This window comes from Octodon degus, unplaced genomic scaffold (assembly GCF_000260255.1).
Source record: "Octodon degus isolate 3935 unplaced genomic scaffold, OctDeg1.0 scaffold00034, whole genome shotgun sequence".
Lineage (NCBI taxonomy): Eukaryota > Metazoa > Chordata > Mammalia > Rodentia > Octodontidae > Octodon > Octodon degus.
In genome coordinates, this window is record NW_004524610.1 from 10,596,475 (window position 1) to 10,611,682 (window position 15,208).

Sequence of the window (15,208 nt, forward strand, 5' to 3'; positions counted from 1 at the left end):
GTCACAACCTCATGGATATTACTAAGGAAAGAAACTCTAGATGGGTTTGTAGACTGGTTAGGTGACTGTGCTGGGCTTTCGTACGGTGGAGCCTCGACTCTCCAGCTGAGTTCCTCCCGTGATTCTGGGGCGGGTGCCATGACCAAATGTATCACATGATGTGGCCACAATAACTTTAACAACAACCAGTTATCCAAACTCCGGAATTCCCTGACAGCAACAAAAAGCAGGTTAGCGAAAGTTCAGCATTTGCTACATGTCTCTAAATAAAATGAAAAGGTCTTCCTGAAAAAAAAAAAAAAAAAAAAAAAAAAAGACACCACATCTGAAGTCTTCCTAATGACAGGTACAGGTGTCTTAGGAAGGCATATAACAATTGGGAACTTGAGGGTGACGAAAGCTCTGCGTGACAATAAATCAATGGGAAATGACTAAGAAAACAAGGTTTGCAACACTGGAAAGCCAAGGGCAGTGTTCAGTGGAAAGAGGCCACTGGTCAGTAGACTCTGCAACCTTCTTTCAAATCATTGCCTTTTTTCAGATTTTTTTTCCCTATCTGTAAAGCACAGACTGTAATTCCTGCCCTATATTTCTCAACTTCGTTAGAAAAAAGAAGAAAATATAGTAAGCTATCTAGAAATACAGAAATTTTTTAAAAGTCAACTTGTGGTTGGGGATTTGGCTCAGTGGTAGAATGTTTGTCTAGAAAGCTGGAAGCCCTGGGTTCGTTCCTCAGCACCAAAACCAAAAAATAAACCTTCCCCCAAACACAATTCAACTAAAAAGTCAATTCTTAGACTGCACTTTCTTGTTTTCAATTTAAACCACAAAAAATAAAACAACCTACGTCCTGGATACGAGTTCTAGTCTTAATTGACTTTTGTGGTCCGTACAAGTGCCAAGCAAGTGCAGAATAGGCTATTTGATTGACAGCGAAAACATGAAAAATTCAGAGGAGAAAAATGACAAGAAAAAAATAGACTGTTGTAATTATAAAAACTTTATTTCACTCTTACATTAATTAAATCTTTAGACGCACCATGTCATGAACTGGCAATCTAGAAAGAGGACACAGGAGTAAAACTGCAAGCTGCAAATGTGACATCACGGCTACACGGAGCAGGGAACAAGACCACACGTAGCAAGGCTCACTTGGGAGTCCCAGGACAACACACACAGCAGGAATCTCCTAGCGACTGTTCATCTGTGTTTGGAACCCAAAGCTTGTGCATGTAAACATCAAAAGAAACATCTGATCGCCTCGACAGTTTACAGTTTGCTAAAATTTGACCCTGAAAGCAGAAATGTTGCCATCTTGTTTCCACTGCCAGTGCCTGGCTTCAGGCTGAAAAGATCGATGCCTTGAAAAGTTAAAGGATGTTTAAAGGCCGTGTTCATCACTGTGCGAGTCACCAGCAAGACCTTTCAGTGTGTGCATGTCTCACTGGTGACCGCCCAACCTTTACGTACTCAGTGAAATTGTGAAAAGACTATATTGTTCAGGAAAATGGTTTAATTTGGTCCTCTATTACAAGACAATTGCCAAGGCGTTGTATGTATTTTTAAATTCATAAGCATGTACACGAGAGAATCACTATAAAGCACGTTGCTTCCTGGTTTATGAATAAAAACTTTATCCTCTACTTACACTAAAACATACAAAAAATAATCTACAAAAATCGTTTACAATTGATTTTAGTGAAAGAAAAAGCTTTCTTCAGAAACAAAAATGACTGTGTGGTATAGTATTTTGCCATCAAAAAGGAATGTAAGTAACCAATAAATATAATGTGCTTTCTCCATATAGACATATTTACACTTGAGTCTTTGGCTTATGTTATTGTCTAAAAAAGAACTTTAAATGACCCAGCCATCACTGCACATTAAACGAAAATAAGCCAGTTATATATATTTATATATTTATAGAGAGATCTGCTACACTTGGGACATACAAAAACGCAACTGACCATGACTTTGCTCAGCTTTGCTTTTCTTCTTCCTGTCAAGATTCCACAGCTCTCGTTTTAAAAAGTGAGAAAACTGCCACATGGAGAAAGTGAGTCCATGCAAGGTGCGGTGACCGGTCTACTCAAACCAGGAGTGAAGAGCCTGTGGATTCCCTGGCTAGACACTGCCAGGTCCCACTTGACTCAGGATCTCATTAAATAGGGTTCTGTGGCACTGAACGTTGGTGCTTCCATACAGTCATAGAAATAAATCAAGTCCTTTTTATTAAGGTACACAATTTCATAAGAAAAATACTTTCACCTCTCAAATGTAAAAGCTTCCCACCCCCCACATTAAAATCTTTCTGCACAGGTGTCACAGGTACATCTGCTGCTGGCTGAACGACAAACTGGGTTCTGGGTGCTGGCACTGGGAAAAGCCTCACCCAGCTAAGACGACTCCAGGTACTCCAAGGCTACATCATAGCAGAACCGGTACTGCTCCTGTACAATACAGACAGAAAGGTTGAGAGAAGCTACAACGTGGCTCGTGGTGAGTCCTCAGCCCGCCTTGACTAGTCAAGAATGGCACATTACTTTTTGCTACATGCAAGATCAAAGTCTGGCCATACTCACTTTATACTTGAGACTAGGGATGGGTGTTCAAGAATAAACATCTTATCCTTGCCCCTTATTTTCTGTCAAAAATTTTTTAAATTTCTAGAATTTTTAATGTGATTTTTAAGAGTAACACCTCACTATTTCAGATAAGTTTTCAAGCCTAGAAAAATATAAAGAATTAGAAAAAGAGCAATAATTCTATGATGAAAACAATTGTTAAAATACTGCCATGCTTTATTTGCTTCAGCTGTGAAAGAATATGCTTGGTGAAAATGATAATTAGAAGACAGGTAAGTCCACATTTCACAGTATAATATTGTGTTTCATGTTCTTTTCTGTAATAGTTATGAATCTTTTTTCATGTGCTTTTATTTTTTCTCAATTTTATATTGCTAAAAGGAATGAATTTAGACATGCTTCTCCATATCTTTTATCATCCCCTTAGGAGAATAAATAAATAGCCACTGGGACCTCGCAATTTTAAGTATTTAGTTTTTGCACCATTCATAGTTTGTCAGAGTAGAACTTAAGCAAATTTTACAAGAATGGTGAGTGATAATATTTTTTGAGCCTATTTATACCTAAAATTTTATTCCTGTTAGTTTTCTTTCAATAAAACAACTTAGTGATCAATACATTTACTGGGCTTTATTTAAGTGCATCTGTGGCCTTGCTACATTATCAACAATTTAGGAAAGATTCAGAGCCTATAGCATGAATGATGGCCCTATAATGAGTAACTCATTAAAAAGATCCCAGTGGGGTCCAAAAGCCTACCAATCAGGATAAATTGGACAGCAATCTAAAATGTCTACAGCGTAATTATTTCTAAGTGTATTTAGAAATTCTCTAACAATAACCTTAGGTAAAAATATTTTCCCCAAACCATACTTACCATTCCTAACCTAATTACCAAAGTAAAAATGATTTAAATTAGCCTACCACTGTGCCAAAAGAATAAAACAAAAACAATAAAAAACTTGGAAACAGTTCTAATATGTTCTTTCAAATTGTTTCTGCCAGTTTTGTTTATACTCTAAATTTCTTTACCAAACTCGACTCAGTTAAACCCCCAAATACTACTGGTTAACCTTGATTGAACAGAATAGTTAGTCAGGAATCACAGGATAAAAGTATGGTAGAAAATAGTAATTTATTACAAAGTTGTAGAGTGACATTGTTTAACTACAGAATTTTAATTTAAAGAACAATCACAATGTCAAACTTAAATTTGAAATAGTTGAATTTGGAAGCCAAGATGATTTTAGGTGATAGAGGCAGGGTTTATATCTTACAAATCTTAAAATATAGAGTTGAAAGGCACAACTTCTACACCATTCTTTTTGTAAAGAGATCTGAAAGTTCTACCTCAAAAATAAAAATATCCCTCAAATCCATGCTGTCTCCATTCAGGTGCTAGTTCCTGGTGAAAACCAGCATCCTCAGGTCCCAGCTGATGCATAGTAGGTCTGAGAGGACCTGACAGAGGGGAGAAGTCGGCTAATACATGTAAAAATGAAACTGCATAAACCTAGGTCTTCAGATTTTTGTCTCAGGAAGCAATGTGCCTCTTGTATGAACAAACCAAGAGCAGGAAGTGGTGAAAATACTTTAAAAGTTTATTCAATTGCTCATCTGAGTTTTATCTGATCATCTCGATAAATGTAGGGCAGCAACAATGATGCCTTCATTTTTCTGGTTTGCTTTTTTGTGAGAATAAACTACACAGCCACTCCTAACCTGGTTTCATCCTGCACATTTGCATAACCCACAGACATCTCTTTTCAGAAGTAAAAATGTGTCAAGAGGCAATGGCTTTCTTTCTTACTCCGCTTGCATCCTCGCCCGGATGAAATGCTGTGTGTGCCTATCGACCAGATCTTTCTTTGGAGGTGGTACTCTGCTTTTACGAGCCCAGGCAAATTCATGTAACATCATATAACTTGTACTCGATGGTTGTCAAAAGCTGAACACTGTTGGCAGTGATAGTTTAATAATTTATAATTTGATCAAAAAACAAAGAATCATGGATAATGACAAAAACAAGATGCAGTTTTCTTTTAAAAATGGTCTAAACTGAGCATGGCAGGGTATGCCTGAATCTGAGTCAGAAACATCATGAGTTTGGAGCCAGCCTGGGCTACATAGTGAATTCAAGGTCAGCCTCTACTATGTGGCAAAATTCTAGCTCAAGAAAGAAAGAAAGAAAGAAAGAAAGAAAGAAAGAAAGAAAGAAAGAAAGAAGAAAGAAAGAAGAAAGAATGAAAGAAAGAAAGAAAGAAAGAAAGAAAGAAAGAAAGAAAGAAAGAAAGGAAGGAAGGAAGGAAGGGCGAGCGGAAGTCTAAGGGGCTGAGGTAACCTTTGAGCAGGACCACAGAAAAAAAAATTTTAACAGTTAACTCATTATGTTTTCACAGATAAAAATAAGTGAGAGTATAGCCTAGAGAGGATTTTAAAAAACTATCAAAATTTACAACAAATATTTATTGAATCCAATAGGAAGAACATCTTTATGTTCCTCAAATTCAGTGGAAACGCTTTCATCACAGCGGACTGTGCGTGATATGCAGCCTATTGATGTGGACGGATGGAAGCTGCCTCCACAACCCAGCAACTCAGCAGGAAGGTCCTCACCATTCCCTTGTGCAACCAACTCCCTGTGTGTGAATGAGGTCCCGGCAACAGGCAGGCAAACGACCAACTCGTCTCTACCCTTCCCTTGAAGGCTAAAGTTTGGACACTCACCGGGGCCTCCACCATGTTCGGCTTGCTATTCCGCAGCGTCTTCACCGCGTGGAAAACATCGACAACGTTCTGTCGCTTCACCATTTCAACAACGATGCCGATGGCGCAGAACATGCCGCTCCTCCCACCACCGTTTCTGAAAGCAGAAGAAAGCAAAGGTGTTTCCGCAGTGTAGGAAGGCCACAGCGCGTCATCCCAGGTGGCTGGGAAAAGAAAAGGCTATCTTTTAAATGTTTCCTCATGTGTGCATTAATTTGGCTTCTTATGTGTGAATGTATTTGTACAGGACACAATATGAAAAAAGAGGAGGAGGTTAGCCCACAGTGTTTTACACTGAGAAATGTGCCACAGGCCTAGATCACTACAGCCTAGAAAGCTAACATGCCAATGTACTTGAAGAGATAAAGTTGATAGTTATGTCCAGAAGAATGTAAATTATACAACTACACAATAATATATAGTCTTAAGGTTAGTGGTTAGCTGTACGTTGGAGACAAGTGCTGTCTTTGGACACCACCCCCAGGACAAGTCCACCACCATTCAGCCCAGTGCTCATCCACAAAGGAGCGCAGCCCACGGCGACTACTCACAGGCAGTGGATGATCGTCCGGCCTTCCCCTTCCTCACACTCCTCTTGCCATTTCTCCACTTGAAGAATCAGCTTCAAAAATGACCTTTTGGAGCCGGGCACTTCCCGATGAGAAGCCCAACCTAGGTACTGAAACTGCTGCACCATGAGATAGCCTTCCTGTGGCTATGGAGGGAAGAGGACCTTTATTGGACTAAGTTGGGATTAAGACTTGGATAAACAGCACAGGTGCACACAATTTAAAATTTAAAATGAAATTTACATTAGACTGCATCTAGTTGATTCAAGTTCTAAGTATATACAAACTAAGAGGAAAACTTTCCAAGTTCCTGCAATGAGAAGCAAGCCCTTGTCCTTTACCTGCTTTTCTCTCATGCCTCAAATTCAGCTATCAACTCCTATGATCATACTTAGAGTTTTTTTTTTTTTTTTTTGGCAGAACTGGGAATTGAACTCGGGCCCTAGCACTTGCCAGGCACGTGCTTATTCTACTGAGCTTACTGAGCTATCTTCCTGGCCCCCGATCATGCTTCTTAATTTCCAAATGTCTCACAGAATGGTCAGGTCATGGCTGTGACTCATTCAGGTAGCTGACAATGACAAAAGATCTACAAACTGCTGTACATGGTTTCAGGGTAAATCCTGAGGGGATTTGACTGACCTTGTCAGATACAAAAGTTACATTTTTTGTTATATAGGTCTTGCTTTATCTTGGTCTTAACCATCCAGCAGAAAAGTATAAGTACAAGGTATAAAGCGTAAAGCCATATTAATATGCTGAGCTATAAATGGCTCAAGTCAATAACTTCTGACATTGCCAGTCCTGTGGATAACCCACTACTATTATGGTCTACTAGACTATATTGGACTATTTTGCTGAACTCATGTAACTACAATATTTGAATGGCAATGGAATACCCATCTCTGACAAAACTAAACCAAAAAGGGGGATATAAATGTATCATTTTATAGTGAAAAAAATATATTTGTATATACAAATTAGTTAGGCTAGATATACAGCTATTTTCTCTTTGTTCAATGAGAAGAAAGATTTGTACTACTAGTGTTTAGACAAGATATCATGTCTGCATCTTCTACTATGAATAACTACTATGAAGACAACACTATACAATGTATTAATTATAACTGTCCTACTGACCTGTTTTGAAACTGTTTCATTGCTATTTCTTTCTCAATAAAATTAATTAAAAGAAAAAAAAGAGGAAAATTTTGGTTGTCTGAGGCTTCCGTACTCCTCTCTAATTTATTCATCTATCAATAAATGTGCATATACTGCTTTAAAAAATTAAAAAAAAAATTCCAAATGATCCCCTTTTCTTTGCTGCCACTGCCAATCAAAGCTATAACTATGTCCAAGTTGATCTCCCTGATTTTCCAATCTATTCTTACTGTAAGCATCATGATTATTTCCAAATGCAGACCTAACCTTGTCATTCCCTGGTTCGAAGGCATCCAAAAGACTTCAGCATGAAATTCAAATATCTCCTGGGATTTCAGAATCTTTGTGTAATCTGGCCCCAACTCCTTCCCCAACCTTCTTTTTACTCTAGCGCAGCACTTGGGCTCAAGACATGTTGGCCTCTTAATCCATATAGTGAGTCACTTCTCGCACTAGGAACTGCAGAGCCTGTAACATTTCCCTGTTGCCCTGAAATCTTCCTTGTTTGCCATTCTCAGTCTAAGCGCAGTGACTAACTGGACCTAGATTTTCTTGGGAGCATTTTTGCTTTTGCTCTGAAATTCATTTGTCCTGGGAAGCTATCACTGGGGACAAATTAAGATTGTTGGTTCCTTCACCCCTTAATAAAACCTATTGATTCTTCCAATTTTAATTTAAATGCCACTGTCTTAGAAAAGTCTTCTCTGGTCACCAAGCTCTACCTGTTTATCCACTAAATAACTTGTTTTCTATGCTTTCCCTCTGCCATGTATAGCAATCAGATTAGTCAATAAATGATTATACAGTTAGTCATTTAATAATTATCTGCCTTGAAGAAATATAAATTCCTGCGTGATAAAAATCTTCATCTCTCTATACTATGTATCACAAGAACCTTGCAAAATATTTTCCAAATAGTAGAATTGTCATCAGAACTTAAGACTTTAAATCTACAATAGAAAACTATAAGGGAGATTATGTAATATGTTGAGTAAGCTATAATATCAGATTTTAAATTGTACACAACAATGGCTTATGCATTTTTTGGTAGGGATACATGCCTTACTGCTATTGTCACATATATCCTAAATATTTGATAAAGTGAATGATACTTTATCAAATGAGATGAACTTCCCAACAAGGTCAGGAACAAAAAGCAAGAACAACAACAACAAAAAATTCATGCACTATCAGTACCAGAACATAAAACATAAAGATTCACAAACAAATACATAAACAAATATACACGATAAAAAAATGTAACACAGGTTTCTGCTCTTGATTGCAGAATATTTTTCCTATAAACAGCCTCAATTCACAGATGAGATTTACTTTCTTAGTTCAGCAGCTCTGGTATCTTAGCTAAAATATTACTTAGAACCATAATGTAACAGATGTGCAGACATAATGAGATTCCATCTAAATTAACATCTAAGATATGCAAGAATTTTATGACATGATTGAAGTTATCCTTTTTTCTCCACTGAAATGAGCAATAGAATTGGATCTGATTTTATCCTCTACTCATAGTTATGCACATATATGCTAATTAACAAGACATACATATAGTCATTTTAATATGGGAATCTCTGACACATGACAATCCCAAGCACACACTCAAAACAATGTACATACAGAGAGCTGCTGCTTTACAAAACAGTCACTTTTCCTCATAAAACCATAATTCCACGGAGATTACTAATACTTTCTTGTCAAGTTCTACTCCAGCTAGTTATATAAGCTAAACAGTTCTTATTGGCAATTTTTTTTTTTTTTTTGAGGGAGGGCAGGTGAAAGCAAGACTGCCACACCTGCCTTCATTTAACGTGACACAAATAGTCAGGAAAAGTGACATCAGAGAAACACAGTAGGGACTCAGCCGCAGGAAAACCACACTGAGACCGGGTTCTCTGCTTAGGTCCAGCACAGCCAGATGCTGAAACACTTAGACAGATGAGCCCATGGGTCAGGGGAGAATCAGTGATGGCAGGGATCTACCTCTGTCTTCAGGCTGGATTTTTCTCTTGTACACAGGACATGGAACGCTCCTATAATAACGTATCTGACGTATCGCTTCCTCATGGGGTACAGCTTCTCTGCCATCGTTACTATTAGGTTCTTATCTTTCATCGGCGTGCCTCTTCGGGCCCACATGCCACTACTAATAAGACTCGCAGTCCTCTCCACATGAGTGCACTTATGCTCAGCGGCGGGACCCAGACTCCGGAGCCTGAAGGGCTAGTGCATCTGCATCTGAACTTTCTGGGCACATTCCCGAGCCTCAGAACCAACCAGAAAATGTAGCTTCCAGCATTTCTAACTTCCTATATTTGGAATGAGTTTTTGTCTCTGTACTAAAGAACAAGATTATTACTATTTGGGATGGATTAAGTAGTGCTTATTAATCCTTCTCTCCTTTATTGTCTGATGGAGTCATATCCCATCATGATGATGGTCTTTGTGTCCTGAAGTGAGTCAGTTATAATCACCCAATAAAGACTTACTCTCGTTAGGTTGCATATCCTAAAAATCCGGTTGATGACGTCACAATCCATTGAACAGGACATACATTCCACCTGGATCGGGCCGTATCGCAGCACCCCTTCCTCTGGCCAGTACTGAGGGCAGCCCTAAAGGACGAAAGTTTTCAAAGAAAAGAAATAATTACTTTTCTCTAAGTTGGTTCTATAAGCAGAAACTAACCTTCCATCTTATTTTTATTTTTAAATTTTATTGATTTATTATTTATGTGTTGGTACAGGGGCTCACTATGCTGCTCGGACTCATAGTGATCCTTCTGTTTTCAGCCTCCCCAGTGCTGGGATTATAGGCTTGTGCCACCACGCCCGGACTCAGTGGCCAGCTCAGTGCACAGGGGTGCAGGGCCTGAGAAGCAAGTGATACCCGAGATGGAACCCCCAAACCTGGGCTCGACTAAGCAGGTGCTTAGTCTGCTGAGCCACCTTGCCAGCCCTAATCTTCCATGATTATTTTATTAAATTGGACACAAAGAGAAGCATTTCTTGAGTATTCACCTGGGACAGGTCAACTTCATTTAACATCACAATGGAGGTACAGCCATAGTCGTACACTAATCTCCAGAAGTCTTTCACAGTGTTTGGCAGCGGGTACTGCGTGACAATGAATGCGGCTGGCTGCCGATAGCTCTGGGAAGAGGCAAGATAGAGAGAGAAGTATAAGAACTTACAATGCGTGATCAGTTTTTTGTTGTTTTTTAGAACCGTGGATTGAACTCAGACCCTTGTGCTTGTCAGGGAAGGGCTTATTCCACTGAGCCATCTCCCCGGCCCTTGTGATCAGTTGTTAAAACAGGTTCTATACACTGCGACGTAGGACCAGTAAGAGGGAGGAGCTTCATATGCAGATGGAGCTGGGATGAGAGTAACTGTTGGGCTAATTCCATTTCTCAAAGGAAATGAGTTTCTGAAAGGCTAAAGCCAGGTAAGTAAAAGTCCTTGGTACATCTTTCTATCCATGGTTTCTGTATGTGTGCGTGAATAAAACTTCTGCTCTCCTTCTAAATGAGAACAAAGCATAAGTACCTTAGATTTCCCTGCTTTTGTATAAAGCGAGTGCTATCCATGCATTTTGTAGCAGGCAACCCACTTTCCGTGGTTCCTTGGTTATCTCTCATGCATATCAATGATCGGAGTAATAGCTTCATTTATTTAAAATTCTCAAGTGCTCCAAAGTTGATCCCCAGCACACCTGGCCTCACATCGAGGTGCGATTCTACCTTGTTTATCAAGTGCCCCTTGACTAGAGCACAGTCTGCTGTTTTCCTCGAGAAGAGGGCAGCAATGTTTATCTGCCCCGGGCACTCTGTCATTATGTACAGATGCATAATCCACACTAAAATCACAACAGAGTTTTCTAAAAATAATTTAAACCAATGGCAAGACTCTAGGCACGGCAAGGACAGAGTTTTTCATCTGAGCCTGCCTGGAGATCATTCTTCAGCAGTGCAGAAACGAGCAAAGCCACAGGTTAAAGGGAACTGTAGTAGTGCAACGTGGGATTTTCTAAGTCTCTACTCTGCACCAAGCTACTAATTTGCCAAGGGTAATGGTAACGTCTGACTTCTAATTTCTGCTTGCTGTGGTTGCCTATGTGAAAGCGCAAAAGCTAGAAATGAAAGGCGACAAACTGCTTAAAACGGTTCTGAACTTGTAAGAGTTCTTGCTCCTTCCCAATAGCCGATGTGCAAAGGCATAATTTAAAATTCTCTTTGTAGGCTGCTCTGTCCACAGGCTGCTAACACACAAAGGCGACTCGAAGCACCCAAAGCTGATGAAAAATGGAAGGGGGCGAGGCAGTATCTTCCAGTGATGGGTAGTCAACAGGTGGGTAGGGCTGCCCTATTTACTTTTAAATGCTGTCAACGCCTAGTAAATAAAATAAGTTAGTTGTAAATTATTGGAATATAATACGGCACAGATATAAATTTCTCAAATTAATGTAACTTTGGTAGGGCACGGCCTCCAACGCCTCTTAAAATTGCTATTAACCATCCAGCAGAAAAGTATAAAAACGAGGTATATAAAGTAAAGCCATATTAATATGCTGAGATGTAAAAGGCTCTAGTGAACAACTTCTGCGGACAACCCCCTACTATTGTGGACTACCGGACTATGTTGGATTGTTTTGCTGAATTCAAGCACCTATAATATTTAGATACCCACAGAATCCCCATCTCTGACAGGACTGAACTGGAGAGGGGGGATACAGAGGAAGGACCATTTTGTATTTGTATATACAGAATAGTTAGGCTAGATGTACGGCTGCTTTCACTTGACTCAGTGAGAGGAAGGATTTCTAGGAGTAGTGTTTGGATGGGACGCTGTGGCTGCTTCTTGTGCTGTGGATGACCGCTGAGAAGATAACAATGTGCAATGTATTAATTATTGAAAATGTCCCATTAATCTGCTTGGAAAGTGTCTCAGGGATATTCGTTTCTCAACAAAATAAATAAAAAGAGAAATATACAAAATTTGTAATACTGGAAAAATTAATTGCTATTGATATTCAAAATATCAGGAATGACTTTCTGAAAATAATATAGACAAAAAATATAACCTTCAGAATCCTGTACAAATATAATTGAAAACTAAGTTCCAAACCAGAGTATATTCTCTAGTTGCATCCATTTACTGACAAAAGACTCAAATTTATCTTGTTTTATAACTGAATAATATTGCATTGTGTAAAAATGCCACATCTTTCTTATCCCTTCTTCAGTTGATGGGTAGAAACAAAGGTACAATATTATTGTGCCTTAGAATTTCTGTAGGGGAAATCTAAAGCTCTCCAAAATAATATATCTAGTACTTCAACAACAAATTTTCCAGTTTTCTTTCTAGCTCATTTTCATTTCCTAGAAAAGAAAACCAGCCAGTGTGGAGCTGCACTATTTGAATTTCATAGCACTCTGCACTGACAAAGAGGGCAGTCTCTTACGTCCATAAGAGCAGCATTGATGTAGTTACTGCTCTCCCCATCAATTGTAATTAAAAAAGGCAGACATCTGTCAGGTGGCAGCATGTCCATGAAGCGGTTCTTGTCATGGTTCCTGGGCAGGCAGGCTATACTGCAGTCTTCGGCCTGTAGTCGGGGGGTGACTGAATTCAGAGTCTACAAAGAAAAAGGAGCCGAAGTTAAAGGAGAGTGGCCCATCTGAAAATGCAACACGGATGCATCAAGTGTTTGGGAGGCCAGGAGAACGTGCAGGACCCATTTGAGACAGCGGCACTTAACCACCATGACCAGCTGATAGACTTTTTTGTTAAAGCCTATAAAGCCTGAGAAGTGACAAAAAAACAAGAAAACATTGCGCAGTGTGACTCCTCTTAAAAGGAATTGGGAAACTAACCAAGCCTGGTACCGAGACACGGCACCGCTTAACCAAAGAAAGTATCTCGCACGTGCTCTGTGAGGACCAGGGCTTGTCACAGTAGGGACTCTGTGATCTCATTTTCACATATGATGAATGAGGCTGCACTGTGCAGTGAGGGGAAGACCACTAGGATCCAAACACTGCTTTCCTAGCACTAACCTTGACTTCATCCTTACCCACTTTCAGGACTTTTTTTAAAAAGGCAGCAAAGATATTTTGCACTGTGTAAAGCCAGAGTTTAGTACAAACTTCAGCTATTATTATTAATGTGCTTGATCTCACAGAAGGTCAAACTCCACAAGGCTGCCTGTTAAAATGATTATGAATACACACAAATCATCACTGCATTTGACTTCTGTAACACATTTTCTCCATGTTCTTCTCGGAGTCTGAACTCATTTGCCCTTCAGAATATAGCAGATATGAGCTCATTAATACAAAAGTGACTCCGTAATGTGTATAATGGAAGAGACAGATACTATATTATACTTGAAGTAGGGTCAAAGGTTACAAACGTAACACAAAAGACCTTTCTTAAAAGAATTATTAATGCCTAGAATGAATTGTGATAAGTCACAAAAAAAGCCTTAGAAACACTCACCTGGAATTCATCTTTGAGGTGTGAAGAGTTCGTCTGGGAATCTATTCTGATCATGTCAAAGTAGGCAGCTTTAAATTCGCAGACAGGTATGGCCGTTTCTCCACATAAGCATGCTTCTAAAATGGCATCATGAATAAAAATGTACTGTTCCTATTAAAGAAAGAAAAAAACATGATTCTATTTCAGTACAAGTTTTCTGCTGAAGGTAGATGACATGGAGAATCTTCTCTATGTGCAGGTATTAAGGAAAATGCCCCAAGTTTCCCATATGACTTGCATTCATTTTGATTGAATATGAAGACTACTGTTCTTGGAAGGCAGAAAAAAAAAAAGAGAGAAAAAAGAAAAGGTAGAGAAGAACTAGTTCAGTAGAGGCAAATCAACATACTTCTGTCTGGACCATATTGATTCTCCGGGATCGTAAGGCTTTGACGCAGTTATAGATGTCAACTACACCCTCTCTTTCTGCCATATCTAGCATAATGTCAATCACAATGTAACAACCAGTTCTTCCAGCGCCAGCACTGTGGGAAACATTAAAATGCAAGAGTATAAGAAATGTGTTTGCTTGAGGAAGCTTCAATGTCTGTTCCACTTTCAGACGTACACAATCAAACCCATCTGACAAAACACATCATTTGGACATGCTGTATAAAATCATATTAATGCACAAATAGCTTCCGAGAGTAGGCACTGATGCTCGGAACAAGAGCCACACATTATTTCCCAAATGCACGTGGTCTTCAGGTTTCACACTGCTCTTCCACAGTCTTTATTTTATGTAAATTTAGTGTGGAGCACCACAGAGCCATGGTATCTAACAAGTGGTACATTCATACTATAAAGCCCAAATCCAGCCTGAAAAGTTTTCACAACCAGCCCTCACTTCAGGAGCACATGAATTACATTTTCGTAATCATCTCATTATGAGTTTTGACCAATGATACCAGAGTGGCCCCTTGTGGTTTCAGGGACTCTGAAGTAAACACAAAGACAAAAGAACATTAAATACAAGCCTTTCCATGAGATATCAAGGAACACAGTTCACAGGAAACACTGATGGGTGGGGAGGTGCGGGAAAAGGATGGCTATGGAAGAGCAGCAGCCCCACTGCAGAAAGGGCCTTGGCATGGAGAGCTGCAGGGACAACGGAAACAATGGTAGATGCAGAGTGTGGTTCCTAGCACTGCCCAACAAGAGCCACTATCCTGTTGCATTTAACTAAAAATCTGCATCATAGTATTCTTTGATTATCTGACTCATTAGAAATGCTCCTCCAATGTCATATATAACAGTTAGTGGGAACAAAATCAAGACAAAGCGTTTTGCTTTTGCTTTGGTGAGGCCTGGAATTCACTGTGTAGTCAGCTTCTTTCCATAAATCCAGCGATGTTTCAGTTTAAGTAGAAAATGACATTTGTTTAAGAGGGTGTCTGGGAATCCCAGAGCCCTTCTAAAGCAAGCAATTCTTAAGAAAGTGAGCCTCTGTGATAAATCAAGAGGTTCCTGAATTGAAAACCCTTTTATCGCATGTTCTAAATGCTCAGCTGCGCTAACAATGATTTCTTTGTGATCCAGATTTGGTCCCTCCCCTTAAAACTCTCTGCTCTTT

At 39.3% G+C, this 15,208-nt stretch overlaps 1 protein-coding gene across 5 annotated transcripts in view; it reads right to left on the minus strand.

Annotated features, from left to right (window-relative positions):
- Window positions 1-980: 980 nt before the first annotated feature.
- Ptprk (protein tyrosine phosphatase, receptor type K) overlaps window positions 981-15,208 on the minus strand; it is a 555,880-nt gene continuing 541,652 nt past the window's right edge. For 3 of the 5 annotated variants that reach the window (XM_004630251.3, XM_004630250.2, XM_004630249.2), the window contains 8 exons: window positions 13,985-14,120; window positions 13,597-13,746; window positions 12,560-12,733; window positions 10,117-10,248; window positions 9,586-9,711; window positions 5,903-6,066; window positions 5,313-5,448; window positions 981-2,450 (listed from right to left, as the gene is read on the minus strand). In XM_004630251.3, coding sequence (XP_004630308.1) covers window positions 2,397-2,450; window positions 5,313-5,448; window positions 5,903-6,066; window positions 9,586-9,711; window positions 10,117-10,248; window positions 12,560-12,733; window positions 13,597-13,746; window positions 13,985-14,120 — 1,072 coding nt within the window. In that variant the 3' untranslated portion in view covers window positions 981-2,396. The remainder of the gene's footprint in view (window positions 2,451-5,312; window positions 5,449-5,902; window positions 6,067-9,585; window positions 9,712-10,116; window positions 10,249-12,559; window positions 12,734-13,596; window positions 13,747-13,984; window positions 14,121-15,208) is intronic. The other 2 variants (XM_023714274.1, XM_004630248.3) reach the window with 1 other exon arrangement.